This window comes from Canis aureus, chromosome 19, assembly GCF_053574225.1.
Source record: "Canis aureus isolate CA01 chromosome 19, VMU_Caureus_v.1.0, whole genome shotgun sequence".
In the NCBI taxonomy this organism is placed as follows: domain Eukaryota; kingdom Metazoa; phylum Chordata; class Mammalia; order Carnivora; family Canidae; genus Canis; species Canis aureus.
This window is the reverse complement of record NC_135629.1, coordinates 39,076,345-39,100,973: the sequence shown is the minus strand read 5'-3', so window position 1 is coordinate 39,100,973 and position 24,629 is coordinate 39,076,345. Positions and strand designations below refer to the sequence as shown.

The window sequence follows — 24,629 nt, the reverse complement described above, 5'->3', positions numbered from 1 at the left end:
GGCGGGGCAGGCCTCCGCCCTCCGGGTCCCGCGCGCACGCGCCCACGGCCACGGCCACGTCCCGCCGCGAGAGGGGGCGGAGCGAGCGTGCGCGGCGGGCGGGCGCGCGCAGGCTCCGCGACCTAGGCTGGAGCCGCCTGCGCCCATCGGCGTCCGCGGCGGGCGGCCGCTGAGGTGAGGGCCGAGCCAGAGGAGAGGCGTCCCCGCCGGGGCGGCCCCACGCGCGCTGAGGGCCTGGAACTCCGTCCGCCCGGGCGTGACCTCAGGGGCCCCCGCGTCCCCTCCGTGATCCTCGCGGCCCAGGCCGCTCTTTGCATCTCGTCTCACCCGCAGCTGGCCCCCACCCGGTCCAAGGGCTCGAAGGTCTTGGGCCAGTCTACCGCCCCGGGCCGCCCCTGCCTCGGCCTCCGGTGCGCGGCACGCCCCGAGGCAGTGAAGCCGGAGCGGGGTGTGGGGGTGGGGAACTGAGGCCAGAACCGCACTTTAGCTCCGCCCCTGCCCCTGGAGGCCGCGCCTCGCAGCGGTGGCTACAAACTTTAGCGTCTCTTAACTTAGGGAGGTGTGTGAGGCCCGGTGAGGTCGTGGCTGAAAAGAAAGGTTCTGGGTAAATACGCGAGGTGCGGGTGAGCAGGGCTGGAAGCCCAGAGTGGGAGGCGGCGCGCCCCCTTCCCGCTCAGGCCACTCGGAACCGCGGTCTGTCTGCTCTCCGCCGGCGCCGACGTTGAAAGGCCTGGCCCGCTGCCGCGGCGCAAGGGAGCAGCCTCAGGAAGCCGGCGCGGGACAGCCCGCCCACAACCTCGCCGCCTGAGGCGACCACCCCCGGTCTCTGACCTGAGGAGAAACTGAAGCCAGAGGGGGACGGCCTGCCCCGTGTCAGCGGCCGGGGCTGTTTCAGAGCCAGGTGCAGTGGCCGGAACCCTCCGGGAAGAGGACTCCAAGAACGGGGGCGTGAGCATGGCCCCACCCTGAGCTGACCTTCCGAGGCCGAGTTCGGCTTCTGATTTCCGGAAGGGGTAGGAGGACGAGGTAGAGGTGCAACCTTGTGGTGAAGAGGGAGTTATTGTAGAGGCCCTAGTGGGCTTTCCCTGAAGAGGGAACAGTCAAGGCAGGGGTGCCCAGCTCAGTGGTGATTTTCTCTCTGCCCCCAGCACTGGAGCACTTGAAGCACCTGGTCCCTGCGGCGCTGGATGCTATGAGTTGCTAAAGTGAGCCTGTCTTTTCAGGTGAGCTTCCCCAGCCCTCCTCCTGCCCTTCTCTTGAATATGGGGGAATTCACTTTTCCCTGCCTCAGTCTTGTGCAGACCTAAGTTCTGGGATCCCATTTTCCCCTCCCTTCTGGGTAGTTCAGGAGGTGAGAGGAAGAGGGAGGTGGGAACTGCGTTGCTTTGAGGAGGATGGAGAGTGTGCAGCAAAGAGGGTAGGTCAAATGAGGGATGGTCACTCTCAAGGCAACTGAGAGACCTAGCTGCTGAGTGAGAGCTCCCAGCTGAGAGCCTTGGGTTCAGACATGTCCCAGCATGGATTAAATGCTTGAGGAAACCTTGTCATCGGGAAGGAGAAATGTGGAAATGGATCTGGATTCAGACTGCTTGGATTCCCATTGCCTGCATTTTAGTCTGGGGCTCTATTTAGTACCTGTGTGACCTTAAGCAAGTCTCTTAACCTCTTGATTCATACCTATCTATCTTGTCTTGAGGATTAATAAAGTAGCTGTGTTTCAACATTTAGATAGTGCTTGGCATATAGTAAGTACTTGGTGAAAGATTTATCATCATCATCATTATCACCAAAGAGAACAGGAATGAAATTAAGTGGAGGCAAAATGCATCCAAAAAGAAGCACAACTGTGGGGCAGGAACACATATGGGTAAGAAGACTAATGTGATGCACCTCAATGTTAGGACATCAAAGATGTAGGAGTTTAGTTTGCCTCTTTATGAGGCAAACATTATGTGTACATTGACTCCAAAGAATTTTTCAGTAAAAAAAAATTGATTCCCAGAACCCACAGGGAACAAATTATTCCACAGAACTAAGTTTTCTATAGGGCTGAAGTGTTGTCTTGCAGCTCCCAAATCTTTTGAATTTTATTTTTTTTTATTTTATTTATTTATTTATTTTTTAATCTTTTGAATTTTAAATTCTTGGGGTGAGAATGTTCCTCTAGTGGGTCATATGTTTCCCTTCCTCTTTAAACAGTCTTCTCTGTGCTATGATTTTCTTTTCCCCCCTGGGTGATTCAGGTCAAGCCCTCTGTATAAGAGGTTTAGACTTCTGGCCCCAAGCTTCATGGAAGGCTGAATGGTCTGCCTTAAATGGCTCACATACCAGCCTCTGTTGTGTTCTGGGCCTGCTCTTGGATAGCTTCTCTGCTTTTTTTTTTTTCTTTCCTTGATATGAATGTCTTGTACTACACAAAAAGGAATGAGGAAAGGCCAGTGGAGAGGGCAATTGTCAGATAAACAACATAAACACAAAAAAGAAAAAAAGACTCCCGCACCTCACCTCATGCCTTGCTGTGAACTATCTAGTAGAGGAGGTGGGATGGCAGGATCAAAACCACAAAAAACACCTGGAGATGCTGGTGGAGGGGAAGAATAAGGCCAGCAAGTGGCCCCAGCTGTTACTCCCCCAATGCCAGCACCCTTTCCCCATGGGATGAAGTGTTTGGGCCAGGGAGTAATTGTTCTCCCTGGTGTGTTTCCATTTCTAGCAAACTTTCCTTCCTCCCCCTTGTTTCTAATCTATGGGCTGAAAAAGTGGGGTGAAGCTTGTTAGCACCAGTGGCTCAAGTCTGGGCAGCACAGTGCTGGACTTTGTTCTGGCTGCTCAGGCTGGTTTCATCTTTTCCTTGGTTCTGGATAGATGAATTGGCTGGATAACAAGATTCTGAGGGACAGATGTGCTTTAGCAAAGGAGAGTTTCCTGTGAGAGTCTCTTCCTGGGTCATTTTCTCCCTGGGGTTTTTTCCTTATGGTTTCCCTATTTTTTGATAAATGATTGGGCCTAGCACTTGCCCATCTTCCCCTTGGCAGTGGTCCATGAGGCCTGGGGAGGCTGGGCAGGCAGTGTGGCAGTGTGTGGGAAGGAAGGGGTAATGTAGGGAAAAGGCAGCCTGGCTGACGTCTTGCCCATCTTGGGGAGGCTGGTCAGTGCTGGGAGTATGTCCCTGGCTGACTCACTCCTGTGCTCCTCTATGACTCAGTTTCCCCAGGTGTGACCAAGGCTGCCAGCTGACAGGCAGAGCTGCTCTGAGATCCTCAACAATTGTGATTAAGAAATAAAGAGGCTTGTGGCTTCAGTCATCCTTTATAGCTCTCTTCTGGGTCACTCTGTGTGTAAACACCCTGGCTCCTCCCCCTCCTGGGTCAGAGCACCCAAGGCAGGACTGAGATTGGGCCAGAAGTGGTTGGCAGGCAGGTGGGGACATTGGTCAGAGCAGGCTACCAGCCTCCTCTCCCTCCTGTCTCTTTTGCAGCTGTCTTGGGGGCACGGTGTTGGGGGCACAGAGCCATGTCTGACCTGCTCCTCCTAGGCCTGATTGGGGGCCTGACTCTGCTGCTCCTGCTGACACTGCTGGCCTTTGCTGGATACTCAGGGCTGCTGGCTGGGGTGACGGTGAGTGCCGGCTCACCCCCCATCCGCAATGTCACCGTGGCCTACAAGTTCCACATTGGGCCCTACAGCGAGACTGGGCGGCTTTTCACCGAGAGCTGCAGTGTCTCCCCCAAGCTCCGCTCCATCGCCATCTACTACGACAACCCCCACGTGGTAAGGAACCTTCTGTTCCCTGGCTAGGGTTCCACCCCATGGCTGGACATGGGGCAGGGGTATTGTAGTTTCTGAGGAAGGGGTAGGAAAATCTATGAGTTGGTCCTACAGACCACCTCCTCTGTGAGCTTGAAGCTCCTTTCAGATTTAGCCTGGAGTCTTACTCCAGGTATCCTTTCTACTTCTCCAGATCTGATTCTCGGCTCATGGCTACCCATGGACTTCTGACTGCAGGGGCCACATCATTGTGTGTCCCTAGTTTCTTCCAGGGCTTTGGTCTCCTGCCTCTTCTTGCTGTCCCTCTCTCTTCCATCCCCACTTGAGGCTAGTACTCTAAGACCAGCTGTTCAGATTCCACCTGCTCTTTGGGGTCGTATCTTGTTTCTGTGCCTTCCCTCTTTCAGCTTTCCTGCTGTGGCTATAGCTCCTCAAGCTGTTGAGAGAGCAAGTCCTGGGCATAGAGCTTAAAATCCTACCTCATTCTAGTGGCCCCTGCCTCAGTGATACGGCCTTTCTTTGGATGTTACACTGCCTGGTTTGGAGGGGGAGTGAAGGGAGTGACAGGTGGAACCAGGTGAGCTGCCCAGAATGTTTAGGATGCTGGGGTCAGAGATGAGCCTAGCATCACTGGCACCCTGTGGGTGTCTGGCTGTACTTACAGCCTGTCCTGGGTCAGGTCTCACCAATGTGGCCTTTTGCCATACCATGGGATGGTACTGCCCACAGCTTCGTGGGCTGGCAGCTCTACCAAGAGTTCTTCAGCCTTCAGCTCTGAGTCTTGGCAGACAGAGCCCTGGGAATCCCCAGCTCTGGTTTTCTTGCCTGAAGAGCTCAAGTAAGCAGGGTCTACTGCCTACCTGCTATCTGCTACCAAGCCTCACGGGGGCACTTAAAGAAGCAAGGGTGTGCTGACTCTGTGCCAGGTCCTGCTCGACACCTACACTCCAGAGATGAACAAACCTAGCCCTGCCCTCAAAAAGTTTCATGCAGTTGGCAAGTCAGCACTATAGATGAATCTCTAATAGGCACTGTAATTTGATGCCCACAGAGCTTGGAGCTCTGGGTCTGGGGAGGATACCTCAAGTTTGCCTGAGAGGCTCAGAGAGGAGGCGGACTCTACCTGGGACTTCTCCCACGAGTCGAACTTTGCTGTGCCACGAGGGGCCTCTTGGCTGAGGGAAGTACAACAGTAAAGGCTTGCAGACATGAGACGATGGGGGAAGTGTGGCCAGTGAACACGTGGTGGCTGAAGAAAGCGGTAGAAGGGTTTGCTGGGCCAGGCAGTGGGAGGAACAGCAGGTTGGGAGGCAAGGTGCAACACAGCCCCCTATAATTTAGGAAGCTAACTGGATGGCAGATGGAGGAGAGGAGGAAACGAGACAGGGAGGCCATTGAGGAGATAGGGCTTGCCCCAAGTGAGAGGTGGCATGGCCTGGTTGAGGGATGAGTAGACAATGAGGATTTGAGGTCACATGGTTGGGAGATGGCAGTAAGTGGGAGTCGAGATTGCTGGAGCCTAGGTGATGCGGGGCAGGAGCTCGACCAGATGCTCGACCCCCACTCCTACAGGCTCTGTTCTGTAAGTTTTTGCCCCTCCTTCAGTATTTGGCCTAGTTGGAGCCCTCTGCAAGGCCTTGGTGGGAAGGAGGAGAGTCCTTGCAGTCACCTCTTTCCTCATCCACATGTTCTATTACTAAAGCAGCGCATTGCCTCTTAGGTTGGAAATGCTAATTCCGGAATAGGAAAGGGCCAAGGAAGGAATGTACCTTGGGGTCAGTGCTAGAGGCTGATCCAGGGAGGCTGTTCTCCCTCCCCAGTGAGCACAATGGGAGCAGTGAGATAGAAGAATCCTGGCATGGTGTGCTCTCCCCATGGCCTCCTGGCCCAGCCACTGCCTCAAGGCAACCCACCATATAGCTGTCCTTGAGGAGGTGGTGGGCCTGGATGTCCAGGGTTGGTTGGGTGCAGCCTGACTTGGGTGCCAGTCTGGGTGGGGCCACAGCCTGAGAGTACAGCCTCAAGGTTGGCAGTCCTGAGTTCTGATTCTGTTTCATCACTGTCATGCTATGTGATCTTGAGCATATCATATAATATCTCTGAGTTTCTGTTTCTTCATCTATAGAGCCATGTTAAGATATATGCTTCGTATGTTGTCTGGCAAGAGTTAAATTAGGTGACATATGTGAGGCATTCATCCTGCCACTTGGCTCTTGATAGCTGTTTAACCACAACAAAAAATGGGTGGATAAAACATCCGTGCTAATTAGGTGCACTGAAGCATCATCCTGTGCACTCAGGACCAAGGCCTAGACCCTTGGCTTGGCTGTGGACATCTGGCTGGCTCAGAGAATGAATGTATAAGTCAAAGTGGCCCCTCTGATCCTGTCCCTCTCAGTCCTGGGTCACTCCAGAAGATACCAGTATCCCCAGTCAGAGCTGGGTCATACCCTGACACCTAGAATAGCTTAGGGATGTATAGTCTCCATCTACTCTGAGAGCTGGGCAGTATATTCTCTACCTAGGAGGGATTCTCACAGAGGGTTTAAGGAACCATGGACCCCCACATTTTAGGTGCTCTTGGTTATCGCAGACTGTCTGGTCCACACTGCTGATGTTATAGAGGAGGAGACTGAGGATCAGAGAGCAAGAGTTGAGGTATTGATCTCATACAGTTCGCTCATACTTCTTGTTTTTATTTAACACATGTTTGAGCACCTGATCTGTGCCACGCTGCTGGACACTTGGGCTCCGTGAGGACCAAGGGGCCCAGCCTTCAGGACCTCTCAGTGTGGGTGTATCAGGGGAGCCTGGCTGAGAGACCCCATCCAGGCCTGGGGAAAGCTAAGAACCCAAGCCTTCTTCCTAGGCTGCCTCCCTAAGCAGTGTCAGCATGGGACCCTGCATATTTTGATTCATAGAGGGGACAGGATATAGGCTGAGCTTTTCTGTGGCCCATCCCCATACCTTCTCCCTCCCCAGTGAGCACAATGGGAGCCAGAACCTGCTCCTGTGTGAGTGTGCGTGCGGAGGAATGAGGCTATTTTAGGCTCTGTGAGTGGGGCAGGGAGTGACCAGGTGAGAGGTGGCCACCTGCGGTCAATGCTGCCCTCCCCCATAAGGTGCAGACTGACAGCTCTCTAGCCACTCCCCTTCCAGGCCTCAGCTCCTGGATTCAGCTGGACAGGGTTTCTGAGAAAGGCCTGGCGAAGCCTCACTTGGTCTGACTGTGGGCCCAGGAGTGACACAGGAAAGGGCACCGCCAAGGCAAGTTGCTGTAGACTCTTTCATGTCAGATGCTTTTGGAGCATATATATCATTAACTCTGTGTCCTGGAGGGTCAGCCTATATATGTCAGTCAACTCCAGGTCGTGAGAGTTTTGTATGGAGGGAGTTTTAAGGTCTGGGCAACTGGTTCTTGGGCAAGAGAAAAGGATTCCATTCTCCATGCCTGAGGGCCTTTGGAGAGGTAGGAGGATGAATGAGGGAAAATGTGACAGGAAGTGGAGAGACCCTGGCAGTGGCTCATAGGTGTTCCTCTCCTCTCCAGGGCCCAGCATTCTTGGAGTGCGGCCATTTCCTCTTCTAAGTACCAAGGGAAAGGAGTGAGTTCCAGAGTCAGTCACCGATCTGTGCCTGCCCTCTCCCCACAGTGTACATGGGAACATACACATACAGATCCAGTTCTATTCTTGTAAAGCTGGAGAGGAATCAAGATTGCTCTGCCCTCATCCCTGCTTCTGAGGTGGGGTATGGGGGTCTAGACAGTGACTTTAGCCTGGTCTCTCTGGGAACCTGGGGTTGTCAGAGGGGAACGAAAGAGCCAGGAGGATCGTGAGTGGCTCACTGGATCCTAGCCAGCTCTGGCCTGTGGATGGACCCTTCTGGCTCAGTGGCTATTACCATGCCCATGGATCTGTCCTGTGTGTCATCTTGGCCCTCTACCTCCTGCTCCACCCTCTGCTGCTACCACCTACACTGCCTTAAGCAACCTGTCTGCCTGCCCTTATGGGGAGTCTGGCTGAGGCAAATGGGGCATAGCAGCTGGTTCAGTTTACCTGGCTGAAGCCTAGGAGGGGGTGCTTGCCCCAGGTCTCAGGCAGATTGGAGAACTGGTGGTGCTTGGGTTCTGCCTTTAGTAAACAAGACTGTATTGAAGCTCCCTTTTTTCTCCTAGTCCACTGAGAGTCAGCCTGGGACCTTCAAGTCTGCAGGGGTTAAGGCTGGTAAAAGTATTGATTTAGGCTTATGCCACAGTTCCCCTTCCCCTTTAGTGTGTGTGGGGATGGGGCCTCCCCTGCCATCCCTGGAGGCACTAAGACTACATGGAGCCTGGGAAGTAATGAGAGAGTAGGATTTCCCAGGGTTGACCTCAACAAGGACAGTGGGAATGTGGGCTAACTGCTGTTTCCAAGGGCCCAGGCCATTCCCTCCCTACCCCAGTGTGATGATTTTTCTTCTGGATGGAGTCCAGGCTTTTGCTCTGCAGTGGGTTAACTGTGTGGGGCAGCACTAGAAAGACACAGATCTCTCTTAGTAGAGCTGCCTTTGGTAGGGAGGAAGGTGTGGGAGAAGAGGTCTTTGGACTCTTTCTGAGTTTGAATCAAGGCCCCACCGCTTACTAGAGTGTGATTCTGAGGAAGTCACTTGTTCTTTCTGAGAATCCCTACCTCGAGTTTTGTTTTTCTGGGGACTAAATAAGGATGAGGCTCAGTACCTGGCCCCCAGTAGATACTTAGCAGTCCCCTCCCCTGGGCCTCATGCCATTAGGACTTTGTAATTTTGGGAATCATGCTTGCCTACCTCTGGCCTAGGCTCTTGCAGGTTGCCTGGGCCATGAGAGGAGGTGCAGCATAGGGAGACTCTGTTATACAGGCTGTTCCTAGCCAGGACCTATTTCTTAGGGCTCCCAGGTGGCTTTGGGTCCTGTGGCACTGCTCTGGAGCCAGTCTTACTGGGTTTGAATCCTAACTCCAACAATGCCTTGCTGTATGGGCCTTGCTGAATAGTTTTGCTGTCTGGGTCTCAGAAACAGAGTTGATAATGGTACCTATTGCACAGTGTTGTTTGGATTGCATGAGCTGATGGGTGGAAGGCAACAACTGGGGCAGACAGCACCTTGTCAGATATCAGCTGTTGTTAGGATTATGCTTGGGGGTGAAAAGAAGGCCCTGAAAGACCTCTAGGTGAGAGTTCCCAGAAAGCCCCTGGACCCCTCTTTGGAGGTTGGTGTCCTGCCGACTCCCCTCCCCTCCAGCCTGAAATATAGGTCCTGTCCTCTGGCCCTGCTGTTTGTGTCACCCATATCCTGACCTAGTACCAGCCCAGCTTTTGCCTTTGGATACCACCTGCTTGGGGAAGTTGGACCTGTGGGGCTTGATGTGTTGACCTGCAGCACCCTGAAGGTTAAATGAACCCATTGTTTACCCTCCAATTATGAACAGCTGTGGCTGCTCTGTTTCTCCTCAGGGGTACCAGTGCCGGTGAAGGGTACTGTCCCTACTTGTCACCTTACACAGGGCTGGGTATGCTGGCCAGGGAGGAGTCATGGCAGCCTTCTGGGCCTGGGATCAGCAGGCATTGCATCTATCCTCATCAGATGTTGCAGGTTATGGATCTAGGGCTGGCCATTTCTATTGAACTCAATATCTGGGTTTGGTTTGGGCCAGCTTACACCATTTTTTCTTCCTTGATCCTGGAAGATAACAGTCTTGTCCATTTTCTAGACTCCATGAAGTCTTGGCCAGGCAGGGACTTCTTTTCATGATGGCCTCACCGACAAGGGCAACCTGGTACTGCAAGACCTCTTTGGAAGGAGCATTGGGGCCAGCTTGTACCCAGAAGCTTTAGATTCCAAGCAGACTGCCCTCTTCTCATATGCCAAGAGTTCTCACAGCTCTTGTTCTGGGCTCAGGTACCTAAAGAAATGACTGATTCAGGGAAGAAAGGGAGTAAGCAGTTGGAACTGAAAGACTCAGGCTGACCTCCTAGGGTCAGGCCCAAATCGAGGCATTGCATTGAACCAAGGTGTGTGGAATTTCTAGCTATCAGGACACTCTTCTATCTTCCATGCCCTTGACAACCTTAGTGGGCCATTCTCCTGGTGGTGGGCATGGGCTCTCCAGGGAGTCCAGGGAAGCCTTCCCCTGATCAGCCTTGCCACTCCCCAGCTGGTCTTAGGGCCTGTTCCATCTCTTTGCTGGAGATGTGCCTGGTTCAGCTTCCTTCTGGTTCCAGCTCAGTACAGGGCTGCTTAGCTGGTGATGGGTTTGCTGAGTAACTTCCTAGGATGCCCTTTAGTCACTGGCCAGGGCAGAACAGGGCAGGAAGTATCCTCACTTGTGGAATTGAGGGGTTGCTCAGGCAGAAAGAGAATACCTGTGGCTAACACACCTCCCAGATCTCAGGAGTCCTGTCTCTTTCTCTCTCTCTTTTTTAAAGATTTTATTTGTTTATTCATGAGAGACACACAGAGAGAGGCAAAGACATAGGCAGAAGGAGAAGCAGGCTCCCTATGAGGAGCCTGATGTGGGACTCAATCCCAGACCCCGGGATCACACCGTGAGTGGAAGGCAGGTGCTCAGCCACTGAGTCATCCAGGCATCCTGAGTCCTGTCTCTTTATTAGCTTCTTCCCTTCCCTGTAGTGGGAGTTCCTCTTTCGAGGTAGAGGGAGAAGAATTTTGCTAATGTGCAGGGCCTGTGTGTGCATGTGTTGTTGCTGAGCATACCCCAAGAACTTAATGTGTACCCAGGATCCTGGGCCTTTCTGCCTAGAAGCCTGGAGTGGTGGGGAGAGATGGAGAGACCATCAGTTACTGTGCAGCACAAGGCCTGCTCCTTCAGTTGGTTATTTGAGATTACAGAGGAAGGGCTCTAGGCAGGGAGCATCAGAAGGCTTTGAGGAGGTTGGTTGAGCTAAATCTTGAAGGATGGGCAGGAATTTCCCAGGCAGAAGGGACCCTGGAGTAAGGTGAAGAAGGACATTCCAAGCAGAGAAAGTAGCTTATGCAAAGGCAGGAAGCATGGGAGGACGTGGCATGTTTGGGGAGCTGCAAATAGTTCTGTGTGGGTGTGTGCGGGGTTGTGGTGGGAGAGGAGGCTGGCAAGGCGGGCTGGCCCAAAGCCTGGATTTGCCCCTCCCTCTGCCATTCAGATGCTCAGTGGACACCTGCTCACCTGGGTTCTGGCCCCTTCTGGGGCCTAGGAATGCAAAAAAGGAGTGCTAGGGGAGTGTGTGGACAAATCCAGGCAGTGTTGCATGGATAACTTAAGACAACATTGCATGCTGGGCTCAAGAGTTTCAACCTAGAGCAGAATTGGGAGCCATTGAAAAGTTTTGAGCAGGGTGGTCACGGGTGTTGTGGTGCTTTCTGGGGTGTTGTGCTTTTGGGGGATCAAGGAGGATATTGAACTTGGGAGCTCCATAAAGGCTGCTGAAGTGATCACACAAAAGACCCCGGGACCCAAACCCAGGTAGGCCAGAGATGATCAGTCAGGTGACCTTCTAACCCATTTCTTCATCTAAACTGTATTGAATATTTCTTTTGTACATCTATAAGTTCCTGGGCTCAGGATCATAGTGATTGGCATTGCAGTGGGCACTGTCCCTAAGTCTGTCAGCGGGAGGCCTTGCCAGAGCCTCCTGCCTCAAGCCTGGGATGTGAATGGAGCAGTTGCACCATCTATAGTCGGGAAGTGGTACTGCACTTGTCTCCTGTGCCTCTGCCTGGGTAGGGTGGGAGGAGTGTCAGGCCAGCCAAAGTGACTGCTACCAGGTAGAGTTGATGGAAGCAGGAGTTCACAGCAAAATGTTGTGTGTGTGGAGGGGGTGCTGGTGTGTGACACCAAGCTACCCTGAAAGACTCCCCTGGAGGGTGCTCGAACCTAAAGAATGGGCAGGGAGGAACTACATGTTCAGAAGTTTGGTGAATGGTGAATTGGTGAATTGCAGGCCAAGGGTCACTTCTTTGGCCTGTGTCATAGCTGCTGATAACCAATGACCTTTATAGCAGTTTCTGAGTGCTGTACCCGGCTGAACCCTAATATGAAGTATCTCATTCAATACATCAATCCTGTAAGGAACTTTCACTCCAAGAAACCAAGAGACTTATGCAAAGTTACACGACTCAAGATTCATACCCAGTCCTGCTTCTCTCCAGAAGTTGTGGTCCTGACCACTGCACCATATTGCCTGCCAGAAAAGTCCTGAACTAGGCTTAATGACATAGGATTCTAAGGGGCAGCAAGGGGCCCCTAGCTGCAGAGAGCTGGGAGTGACCCCCAGGGACTGCATGGAAGTGAGAACCTGGAGTGGGTGCATTAGTCCCAGGCAAAGTGAGATTCCAAGGACAGGGCTGGACTAGGCTGAGAAACCCCTAGGGGATTGTTGGCAGGGCTTAGAAAGGGAGAGCAGAAGGAAGAACAGGTAAAAATAACTTCAGGTGCTGTGAAGGTAAGCCAAGAGAAGCAATTGAAGGTAGCGGAAGTTTGAATTTAAGGGCCAGTGGGACCCAGGTAGTGGGAGAGAGGGACCTTCAGGTTGAGGGAAATCCAAGATAACAGAACAAGGTCCGTGAAAAGTGTCTTAGATTTAGGATCAGATACCCCTGGGGGTATCAGGGACTGGTATATATTCAGTTGCAGGAAGTGAGACAAATTGGGGCTCCTCGATGCCAGGAGAAGAGGTGAGTGCTGGACCTTGCAAGTCTGGGGTCAGGCTTAGTAAGTGTTGGAGACTAATATTGAGCCGACCTGCCTTAGGTTTATGGGATTCAGGGGAGGGAGGGCAGCTAGGGAGGGGAGCAGAGTGCAGTGATGTACAGGTACTGGGGGCCCAGAGACACTTGGAGGGAAACCAGCAATCTATAGCTGAGACAAGAAGGTACTTGGCAAGTGTGACAGGGCCTGGGATGGGGCACAGGTTACAGAGAAGGTCTGGAGGCTTTGGTGATGGTAGCTGGCCCAGCCTGAGGGTTTGGGGATGAGGATCTTCCCCAAAGATGGTTGTTTCATCAGCAACCCAGAGTTCAGTGTGGTCCTGCTTCCTGACCAGTGTTTCCTGTACCCCTTCCACAGCACAGGGCATAGCATATTTGTTGGAGGCATAAATGAAAGGATGGATGAGTCCTATAGCAGGATGCCATAGACTGGGGTCATGTAAGTTTCAAAAGGAAAATACTCTTCTCCATTGTGGTATCTGGGGCTGTGACCTTTTGGAACTCCTGCTTCTTCCAGGCCTAAGCTGGCACAGAACCTAGGTGGCAAGAGTTCTGAGAGCCTCATTCCTTTGTTCAACCCTGACACACCTCTTCTTCCTCCCCAGGTACCCCCTGAAAAGTGCCGCTGTGCAGTGGGCAGCATTCTGAGTGAGGGTGAGGAGTCACCCTCCCCTGAGCTCATTCAGTTCTACCAGAAATTTGGCTTCAAGGTGTTCTCCTTCCCAGCACCCAGCCATGTGGTGACAACCACCTTCCCCTACACCTCTACCCTGTCCATCTGGCTGGCTACCCGCCGTGTCCACCCTGCCCTGGATGCCTACATCAAGGTGAGAGACAGGTCTAGTGTATGTGTATGTTGGGGGACAGCTAGTCCTTTGGGTAGGAGCCAGAGAGGACTGTCCAGGCTGGGATGAAAAGCTGTTTTTGTGAGGGCAGCACCCTGGGGCCCTCATAGAGCAGCCTGTGGAGCTAGGAAGATGGGTAGAGGTTGTTGCATCCATCCCAAATGCCCGAGACCTTATGGATGCCAAAGCATCTACTAGGAGCGTAGGGAGCTTATTCAGAAACCTAGCCTGATCAATTCAACTCTTGCTTGGACCAGAGACATTTTTAGTTCTCAGCTCCCCACTCCAGGCTCAGATGGATGGAGAGGTCCACCCTGACCTTTTCCTGCTGGGGGCCCACAGAGCAAGAGCCCTGAGGCTTCCAGGGGCTGGCAGTCCCCAGGTGTTCATGTGTTGCCCCAGGCCTGGCTCCTGCATGAGCTTATGCACTTCCTCCCTGAGCACAGGACTGGGGCAGCAGCAGCAGCCTGTCTCCTTTAGTTCCTGACCTGGTCATTGGCAGTGCTTGCAGACTGGGTTACTTGGAGGAAGGAAAAGAGCCAACCACCAGGAGATCTGATTGTGCATCTCTGTTTCCACAGATTTTTTTAAACTTTCCCTGTTGCACATCCTTCGTCCTCTAGAACATTTTGTAAAGTTGAGTACTAGGGAATGACTCAGTTGGGCTTGAAAGTCATCCATTCAACTTGAATTTATTGAATGTCTATGTACTGTGCTGGATACAATGTGAAGCGTTGGTATATGAAATAGGCATTTACAGCAAGTGGTAGAGACAGGTAATAAATGTCAGATAGGGGACCTGGCTGGCTCAGTCAGTGGAGTATGTAACTCTTGATCTTGAGGGTGTGAGTTCAAGCCCCACGTTGAGTGTAGAGATAACTTAAAATCTTTTTTTTTTTTGATAACTTAAAATCTTAAGAAAAAATAAATGTCAGACAAAAATGGGATATGTGCTAGAAAAGAATGGTGAGGAAGTGCGGGGACTAACTTGGATAGAGTGGTCAGGTACAGCCTCTTGGAGGAGGTAACCTCTCCAAGGTAACCTTGGAGAAGGGGATAAGAAGATTCCAAGCAAAGCAGAGTGGGAGCAGAGTGGGACCCTAGGTCATGGGGTGACCTAAAGATACTGGGAAGTCACTGTAGTGTTCCATCCAGGAAAGTAACACATGATCTGACCGTCTTAGTCATACATGTACAAGACAGGCTCTCTCATCCTGGGCAAGGTGGGACTAGATCCAGATCACAGGGGCCAGCAGAGGTGCTTAGGAGGCAGGATTTCCTTTTTTTCTTTTTTTCTTTTTTTTTAAGGAGGCAGGATTTCTATGTGAATGGTTGTCTTGGACTGGGGCAGTGGCTGTAGAGGTGCAGAAAAGGTGGAAATTTACAATCTATTTTGGAGATAGAACTGATGGACTTGTTGAGATTTTTTTTAAGGTATTATTTATTTATTAGTGAGAGACACAGAGAAACATGCTCCCCATGGGGAGCCCAATGTGGGACTTGATCCTGGGACCACGGGATCATGCCCTGAGCCAAAGGCAGATGTTCAACCACTAAGCTATTGAGGTGTCCCAGAACTAATGGACTTGTGTATGGATTGGATGTTGTGGAGGAGCTGGGAGGGCAGAGTCACAGCAGGCTCCAGTTCCTTTCAGCCTGGGCAGGTGGACAGGTGTGTAGTGGTGCTTTTCACTGAAATACGGAGATCCGAGGGAGGATCTGGTTTGGGAGGCAACCAGCTCAGTAGGCTGTGTAGTGGGGAGCTGCCTGAGAAACATTCAGGTAGAGGTGTGGAATCCCCCGTGCTATGTGTGATCTAGACCTCAGAGAAGATTGGGCTGGTGGTTATCTTAAGGGACCTGAGCTTGTGGAAAGTGTATGCCCTGGAGGCAGCTCCTAGGCAGAGGCTGTGCAGAGGGCATGGCTAGTGTGGCTGGGGTCAAGGTTCGGGGGAAGAAAGCAGGAATTTGAATTTGATGGATTTGAAGGAACCTGATGGGTGTTTTCCAGAGCAGCCTAGAGGAAGGGACAAGGCCTTGGTGATGGAAATAGGAGCTGAGACAGGTGTTGGTTAAGGAGATGAAAGGAGTCTAAATAGGTCACCAGCTGTGGCCTTCTTGGTCAAGGACAGGAAGAGAAGAAACAGGACGGCTATTGCTGTGGTAGGGCAGGGGCAGGGGAGAATGGAGGTGGAGTTCTTTGTGAGCTGGCCAGTGGCAGCCAGAAGTGTGCTGAGGAGGAGCTGCTTGCCTGGGGGTGAGTTGGACTGGAGACTCTGGGCAGAGTGAGGCAGGAGGTGGGGTAGCTGGTTGGTGATGAGGGCAGGAAGGCAGACATTGGTGCCTGAGGCCTGCTTAGTATGCATCTTGAGGGGGCCTCAACCATTTCACCGAAGAAGGCTGCTGGGCAGTGTCTCTAGTCCTGTAGATGCCATCCTCAACCTCAGGATTGGAGGTGCACCCCGGGAAGAGACTTTCTGGGTTCCAGACCTCAGAACAGGACGTGTAGCATGTGGTGTGGTGGCGAGCAACTCAGCCACCAAAGCCTTTTCCTGGCTTCAGGGGTTTATTTTTAGACACCTTTGTCCAAATTTCCCGGCCCCTGACAGCTTCACAAGTTGCCTGGTTTTGACGTCACCTCTTTGATGAAAGCCCTTCCTCCTTCCTCCTCCTCCCGTGGGAGCCTGTCAGCTGTGTTCTGGGCTTGATTCTCCTGGGGTGGGGCCTGGAGCAGGGGGCCACCATTCTCTTTCCTGCCTTGGATAAGGAAGCCAAAGATACAAGAGAGAGCAAGGGGCTTCTCCAGGGATGTCTGTGAGGCATGCTGCTGTGGCTTGGCCACCAGCTGGGAGAGTGAGAGAGATGCCAGCCTTCCCACAGTGGAGACATGGCCCAAGGTGCTCTGATGGTTTCTGGAGGCAGAGGTCACCTCTGCCCCTGTGTTTAGCCTGATCTTACGTTCTGGGGGGCGTACCATGTGAACGAGGAAGGGGCTCAGCCTGCAGTGGATAGAGGAGTGGCCCTGGGCCTCTCTTAGCCTGGGAAACAGAGAGAAAAGAATAGAAAGCTCCCTCCCACAGCTGCCCTCTTCCCCACTGGCCTGGGACCAGAGAAAGGAGGCTGATAATGAGACTGTGGGCTCTCCCAGCTCTGACAGCTGGCTGCCTGTGTGTGTGTGTACGCACGCATATGTGCACCCTTCTTTTTCTCCACCTCTCTGCTTTCTCTCTGGATCTGAGGCTAGGTCTGCTGGGGAGGTGTTTCAAATAGAATGACAGCAACCATTGGCTTTCTGTTTCAGGAGGCGTGAGGGGTAAGGGAGGCCAGTAACCCTGCTGCCAGAAGGATGGGAGGGAGGACTTGGCAGGCTGGGACAGGCGACAGGGGTGAGTGGTCTCAGAACTTTGGGTGAGGGAGGTAGAGAGCAGCTGCTGTCCTGGCAGTTGCAGATGTGCCTGAGACTGGGGTAGGATTGACCTGATGGGACAGAAACGTCCTAGGGGTCACTGTGAGGAACCCAAAGAGAGTCATTTGTCAGGTTTCTGTGGAATGTATAGATTCCAGCTTTGTGATCTATGTGAAAGCCCCTGACTCTCTGGCCAGCCCTCTTCAGCTTGGTAGCCTGGCAAATTGAGCTGTAAGGGCTAAAACTCTGCCTTTCTTCACATAAACCACTGGGGGGCCCCAGGCAGAGCAATCTGGGCAGCATCTGTGCGAGGGGATGCCTGGGTACCATGTGACTATCATTTTATGTGGAAGGTGCCCCAGCTTTGTTAGGCTGCTCCACCAGAGTCCAAGGAGATGGCCTACTTGGACAGAAAGAGATCACCCCCTGAGCTTCAGGAATGAGGGAGTCTTCTGGCAGCTGCAGGAGGGTGCTGAACTTCCATCAAATTGTAGGGCCACAATTGATTTGGGGCCCAGGTGTCTATCCAGAGCAAAAAGCAAGGGCCCCAGAATTCACCACAGGATAAAACCAGTCTTAATGAGTATCCAGGGAAGGCTTGGGCACCTGGACAGACCAGGACCAAGTGAGAGGACTGGGGATGCCTTGTGTGTGAGAGGCCCCTGAACTCAGCAGTTGGCAGAGAGGTCACTGAGAGTGTTAGACTGCTTAGCCAATTCTCCCTTGTGCCTGACTTCCTCTCAACGGAATCCTTAATCTTCATAAATCCCTTTCCCAGGGTCCCTGCCTTCCAGGAGTTTTCAGGGAGAGGGTCCTTGTGATGTTTGGCTATCTTCTCCTGAGTTTAGGAAGACACAGGGCATTGTCCATGTGGAAGCTGGTTGGCTGGGAAGTGCAGGCAGGCCTTGGGAGTCAGACATTGGCTCTTTCTCCATAGAATTGTGGAGAAATTGGGGGATAGGGTGGGTAGGGTGGATATAGTGAGCTGGTTGGTTGGGAGGTGTCTTGGTGGTAAAGTTCTGGGACAGCTGGGTTGACAGGGTTGTCTTACTAGGGGTTTTAAAGTGGGCAGGAACCTCAGACCATAGTTTTCAGACCTCTCTGGGGCAGGAGCCTATGACTATGCTGAGGTGTCCCCATGGCTTGGCTGCCAGGTTTGGGGGTTGCACTTGGACCCTTACTTGCTTCAACTGGAGTAGCTCTGCCTCTGGGTTTTAATGAACCAGATGACCTCGTGATCTTTTCTTTGGAGGAGGGCATCTGAGATTTAAGTGGTTTGAAACTTCAGTCCTCAGAGAGGTACACAGCTTGGCAATATCCTGCTTCACCCCTGGCCTACTGCTTGTCCATTGCAGATCCTGAGGACACTGTGGCAGCTGCAGTGTGAATGGATCTGGGAGACACCAGGGCTTGTCCTGTGTGCAGGCAGGGACAGGGCTGCCAAAAGAGGCAGTTGTTTCTGGGGAGCATGACTGACTGGGAGTTGGACCTGAGGGGAGCCCTGCAGTTCTCCCTGGGGTGGTAGTGACTGAACTCTTGAGTGGTGGATCAGATGGTGTTGTCCTACGGCAGCCAGCTGGCCCTAAGGAGTAGTGGCCTCAGCAAGGTGCCTGTGGGAGTGAGTCAGCCTATTGAGCTGTGGGAGTCTGTTGCTTCTTCTTGAGAGGCAGCATGGTCAGAGCCTAGGGTCCTGTCCAGTGGCTCAGAATCTTTGTGTTTCCCCTTAACCTACCTGGGGAACTTTGAGGGAGTCAGTGCAGGGAAGTGGGGAATTTGAGTCCATTCTGGGGCTAGAACACCAGTGGGAAGCAACATAGCCCTGGCAGTGGGAACCTAGGTGAGGATGCCCCAGTGGGGTATGAAATTTGGGGTCCTCTCTCTTTATGTGCCTATCACCTGTGCTGAACAACATGGAAGGGTCTGGAACTTTATTTTTCATGAGGGAGGCCACCTGGCAGCCCTTCCGCTCAGTTGCTTACTCAGCAGTTATTTACTGAGCCTTTTATATGGTATTATTTAGGGGATGGGGGAAGCAACTAGGAGGCAATCATAGGGTCATAATCAAAGCCAACATTCCCATCATTTTACAAATGGGGAGACTTGAGGGCTGAGGAGGGGAGGTTACGCAGGGTCAATGGATGAAGCAGTGGCTGAGTCCAGACTGGGTGCCCTGGGCTGAGGATCATTCTGATGGCTATGTGCTTTCTGCCACTTTGCCCCATCCATGAGTAGTGCTGGGCCCAAGACCTGTCATGAACTTGGGATACACTTGAGATGGTCCCCATGGTGGGCCTGGGATGGCAGCACATTGGGTCAACATCTAATTGGCCCTTGTCTGTAGGCCTGGCGGGCAGAGTCAGGGCTGAAACTGCTGGTTTGGGAGTTAGCTTGAGGAGCCAAAAGAAAAGGGCAGGGAGAACCTGGCTGCCCATTTGCCCAGCAGGTGCCCATTATGGGAGACGTTGGCAGTCACTTTGGGCACAGGATGCAGCTGCTGCAGGTGCCTTATTGAGCTTCATGTCTTCACCCTCAGTGAGGTAGAGACGGCTCCATTCCCAGGCTTCCCTTACTGGTGTTCCAGGGCCAGCTCACTTGCCAGTGCTGCCGAATGCTAATTGGCTGTCTCAACTCAGGGAGAAGAGCACTCTCAGCAGCACCAAGACCTGGGGCTGAGTGATGGGCCCCCAGAATTCTTTTCTCCCCCATTTCTCCCAGACACAGGATTTAGCCATACCCAGGGAGAGTGGGATAGGGAGAGGAAGGATGGATTCACCAGGGAAGGCAAAGCAACCTTTGGAAAGTGGTGGCATTTGTCCTCAGCCTTGAAGGAAGGGTAGCATTCTTTAGGTGAAAGGGCAGGTCAGGCAGAGTTACTGATTTGGGCATGGTTTTTATGTACATTGTGGCTAGAGTGCAAGGGAGGAGCAAGCGTTTGGACCCAGGAGATGAAGCTCTAGGGAACCGTTGATGGTGTCTGAGTAGATAAATGACTGCTTCTAGTCTAGGCTGGGCTTTGGAATAGGACTTCAGCACAGGGAGTTGAGGAGGGAGAGGTGGAGGCCACAGAACTGAGCTCTGAATGACTCTACTCCCAGATACCCTCAAGCCAAGAGAAGCCCCCTCCCCCCTTCCCTTACCAGGGCTTGGGTTCCCTTCTCCACTTAGGGAGCTGCCCATAGGAGGCCAGGTCTCCCCACTGCTGGCCTAGGCCCTGGAACCTGTTCCTCAGTCTCTCTGGCTACACCTCTCCCCACTCCCCTACCTCAGAACTGAAAGCACAAAGCCAGCCTTTGCTGGGGCGGGTGTGGGAGCCACCACTCTTGAAATACCAGCTCAAATGTGGTAGCTTGGCAGCCCTGCAGGACCCTGGGGGCTGAGGCTTGTCTGGATGGTTCTGTGGGGTTGGGCTGTCACTAATTCAGAGGGAGCCTTATTCCCCAGGCAGATGGGATTTACCAAGGAAGAATTCTATTGCTCTTCTCCAGAAAGCTTGGGATTCCAGCAACGAGGGAGGAGAAGGGGGAGAGATTTTGAGGAGGCTTGCCCTCCCGAGCAGAAACACTTTGTCCCTTAACAGAGCCTTCGTATAAGGGGAGATTAGCTGCCTGGTTATATAGATTGGAAACCTAAGGCTCTAGGGAGAAGGGCTTTCCTGGGGGTAGATGGAAGACAGAAGTCAGAGATACCAGTTGGAGATGAGAAATTCAGGGCTGCCTTCTCCTCACCTACCTCCTCTCCTTCCCCCTCTCCTCTTCATCCTTACCTGCCCACCTGTCCTTCCCCTCTGGCATTTCCTGATGCTTCTGGCTCCCAGGTGCTAGCCTTCATGGTTCCATCTGCACTGAGCAGCCTTCCTGCTGCTGGATCATCAATCAGTAGCATTTTCATCAGCCTGTGAACTGGATGGGGCTCAAGGTCCTTGACTGCACAGATGCTGCAGAGAATGGCTGGATCTTGGAAAGGGGTGAGCCTGTGGTGGTAGCAACAGCATCTGGAGTCGGTGACTTCCCTCCCAGATTTGGAAAGGAGAGTGGAGGATCCCAGGGCTGAGCCCCCAAGCCATAGTCTCCCTGAGTACCCTCAGACTCCCCTCTCCTGGTCCTGTTCCACGAGAGCCCAAGGCGGCCAGAGTAGGACTGAGCTGGTGTTGGAAATTGGCTCTGTGGGCCCTAGCGAGGGAAAGGCTAGGCTTCCTGGTCCAGATACATACTAGGGTGCTTCAGAGCAGGGGTCCCCTGTGCCTACTTAGAAGGAATCACCCTCCCCTGCTCCTTAGTGCCCCAGCCCACCCTGCTCTGATGGCTGCTGAGGCCCCCTCTCAAGCTGCCCAGGAAGCCAGAGCCTGGGTGCACAGGAATATGAGCAGAGGTGTAAATTACATGGCAAGCTGTCAGCTCTGAGGTGAAAATGAAAAGTCTTGAGGCAGTGGCACCAGCAGGCACAGCAGGCTGGGGTGCCAGGCACAGCACCCTGCTTCTGCACCCCGCTCTTCCTCACACCTTCCCCTTTCTGCAGTCTTCCCCAGCCTCCCACCCAGGCCTGGCTCCTCTGCCATCCCTTCCTCTGCCATTTGAGGGGCTCCCAGATAGACCTAACCCCAAGAGGGCCTTCATCTGTTGCTTCATTTTATTTTCTATCTGGCTGACTGGCACACAGAAAACTGGGCTGTGCTTTTTTGTTAATTTTGCAATCTTAACATTTGTGGTAATTTCTCCCATTGATTCCTTTTGGGTTTTTCAAGTATATAATTATCTTTCAGTGATGGTGTTTTTATTCACCTTTTCCAGTTCTCACTTTTCTTAGGATCATCTGTTTCAGTCTCTTTATTTTACAGTTGAGGATATTGAGACACAGAGAGAAACTACCTATTTGTCAATGGCCAGGCTCCGGGATCCTGCCTGAGCTCTCTCTGCCACTTCTGCTTCCTCACTTCCCTCCATGGCAGCCCCATCTCTCTCCTTGTCTCCTTGGCCTTTCATTTTCATAGCTTTGGGCCCTCCTGCTACAAGGGGGAGGATGCTCACCAACCCTTCTGCAGGCTCTCCCTGCTGGCTCTGCAAGGCCTGCAGAGCTATCTCCTGCTGTCACCTCCTGCCCCACAGAAGGTTTAGGTTCTGGGCCAGAGGCTCTTGGGAGGCCCAGTGAGGATGAGGGGCAGCCAGGGAGAGGGAAGTTGACGGAAGCTCTTGGGCAGAATAATAACAATGTGCCACATTCTAGCTGCAACAGCGCCTGCTGTGCCTCCCCCATCACTTTGCACGTGCGATGCAGACCAGTTGCCTAAGGGGCCTCCAGGGTCTGAGCCCCCACTTGCAGGGAGTGCTGTGTGCAGGCGGGTACATGTTGGTGTCTCTGTAATTAAAAATGAACATGCCTCACTTCACCCAGTGAGGAGACGCCACCACCTCGGGTGGGATGCAACAGCTGTTTGCTGCCTGTGTAGCTGCCCAGCTGTCCAGCCTGGAGTGGAGGGATGTAAGGAAGGACTGGGCAGCTCAGGGTAAGCAGGAAGGCCCAGGGTCCCTCATGCCAGTGAGGTAGGAGGTTAGGGGGTTGTGATTGGGTAGAAACAACAGAGCAGAACTTTTTCTGGGGCTCAAGTAGAGGTGGGAGATGTGTGACCCAATCCTTGGCCTGTACCCATTGCCTCATCCTTTTGGGGATTTGAGACCACCCAGCTCTGAGCAAACCCAGCCTCTGGGCAGCCTGGGAGTAGGATCCACCCTCAGTCTCCACCTGGACCTGACCTTTTCTGCCCCACACCTCCTCCCCACCCCTAGCCAAAGGCATGGGTTGTTTGGTGCCCAAATAGGAGTTCAGGTCTTCTCTCTCCCCCCTCCTCCCTTCTTCTGATGCAGTATAAACTCACAGGGGAAGCAGTGTGGGTGCTGTGGGGCAACCTTGCCATCTAAGTCTCTGTGGGAGCCCTGAGCTGCATGGGCTAAATCCATGCCCACTACCCAGGAATGAGCTCATCCTAGAGTGAGAAGAGAATGTGGGGTGTGTTCCCAAGGTAGCTGAGGCAGTGGCACCATGGCAGCCTATGTACACCGCCCCTTCCCTTGTCTGCCAGCACCCCTGGCAGGGGGTGAGCCCATGTCGGTGCAGCAGTGGTATTGGGGGAAGTGCTGGTGACTGAGGCCGTCTGGAAGTCCCTGCATTGTGAATAGTATTCCGAGTCCCTCTCTTATTTCTGCTGTGGAAAGCAAGCCTTGGAGATATATGTCTGAGAGATTAGAACTCCTGAATCCAGTTTATAGCAGTTCCTGATGGCACCTTAACATGGCAACTTCTTCCTATTAGGTGAGGAGGATTGTGGATGTCTGCATCTCTCCTTCCTTGGAGAGAACCTTGTGGTCCCCTTGATTCTGCGTAGGATTGAGTTGCTCTGGGTTGTGGCTTCATCAGATGGCCAGTAGCTTCAGTGGCCAGAGCAGGCTCCCCTGTCCTGGTGATGCTTCCTGGGGCCTCTGGCTGTCTGGGCTTTGGGAAGGGGTGTTCCCAGGGCTGGAAGGACATCAGGCCCATCCAGGCCCCTTTCCTTAGCAGTCCTAGCCCAGTGTGCCATTGACTTGGTGTCCTTGGCCCTTGGCAGTCTGTTCTCCAAGGGCTCCCTGGGGCTAGCTGAGGGAGAAGCAGCTGGTCTTGCCTTCCTCCAATGATTTTCCAATATTTATCAGCTCATTGACATGTGGCCCAGGCCACAGCTCCTGCTGTGCAGTGAGGACCTGCGAGCTGGCCCACGGTTACCCTCTCTTCCCTCAGAGTCTGTACCTGGCTTGGAAGGAAAGGGCTTGTCCTCTGCTGATCACTTAGAGACAGGGCTTATGGCTAGTTCTGTCCCTCCTCCCCTGCCCCAGTCCTGATTGGGCTTATTATTGCTCTGGGGGCAGAACGCAGAGTGAGTCTTGAGGAGATGCCATGGAGACAACTAAAAACTCCCTCTCTTGCCTATGGGCCTGAGTTGGAAGTTTGCACCTTTGCCTTCTTCCTGCTCCTCTCCTGAGTCTGAATTTTGGCAGGACCTGGCATGTGTTAAAATGATTTGAGGCTAAACCGTCAATGAGATTTTTAATTAGTTCCAGGGGCCCCCAGGTGGTAGGGGTAGGACCAGGCTGGGCTTGGGTGGGAGGCTGCCCCTCCAGGGGCCTGAGGGCAGGCTTGGGCGGCTGGCAGTCCCTGTGTGGGATGCTATAAGAAGGAAGAGCTAGGCAGGGAAGGAAGGGCTGTGTAGCCAGGCCAGTTTTCTCTCTCTCCTCTGTCTCCCCTGTTCCTCTGTTCTCCCCGATGGCTTTGAGATGAAGGCGACGGCAAGGATGGAGGATGCAGTTTCCATGGCAACGGGGCTGTCCACAGCCAGGCAACTTCAGAGCCGGGCTCTCCGGAGGAGGCAGATGCGCAGAGCAGCCGCAGAGCTGCCTCCCGCCTGCCAATGAGGGGGCTGGCAGAGCAGGTGGTAATGGTGGCTGCCTGGTACTGCCCACCCTGATGCCCAGCCTAGAAGGGAGAGTGATAAAGAGGACTACTCCCTCTTATCATCCCTGTTACTGCCTGGCTTGAATGTTGACAAGGGTTGAGGTGGGGTTCCATTGTCCCTGGAATTTCTTGGTAGTCACAGGTTGTGGTTCCTGGGAGCATCCTTCAAAGCCAAATGTCTACAGCCCTTGAGGGATGGGCTACCAGGTTGATGACCACTTAGCAGATTTCCTCTGGACCTTTTGAATGCCCTGATTGCACTCAGTGGCCTTTTTCTTCCCTCTAGCTATCAGGGAAGGACCTAGACCTTCTTTAGGGAGTCCTCTGACCCTGGGCTTGGCGACATTTCTCAGTTCACTGCATGGGGCTCAGGTTTGGCAGATGCTCATTCCCAAGTGCTGGCAGTAGGGTAGCCC

The 24,629-nt window shown here is 53.1% G+C and overlaps 1 protein-coding gene across 6 annotated transcripts in view; it reads left to right on the top strand.

Moving 5' to 3' along the window:
• Positions 1-55: 55 nt before the first annotated feature.
• The window catches only part of TEX264 (testis expressed 264, ER-phagy receptor), a 30,456-nt gene continuing 5,882 nt past the window's right edge, over positions 56-24,629 (top strand). Inside the window, exons 1-4 of one of the 6 annotated variants that reach the window (XM_077858728.1) lie at positions 56-174; positions 1,149-1,223; positions 3,479-3,771; positions 13,093-13,314. In XM_077858728.1, coding sequence (XP_077714854.1) covers positions 3,514-3,771; positions 13,093-13,314 — 480 coding nt within the window. In that variant the 5' untranslated portion in view covers positions 56-174; positions 1,149-1,223; positions 3,479-3,513. Of the gene's footprint in view, positions 175-214; positions 411-443; positions 902-975; positions 1,033-1,148; positions 1,224-3,478; positions 3,772-13,092; positions 13,315-24,629 lie in introns of those variants that run through there. The other 5 variants (XM_077858730.1, XM_077858729.1, XM_077858731.1 and 2 more) reach the window with 5 other exon arrangements.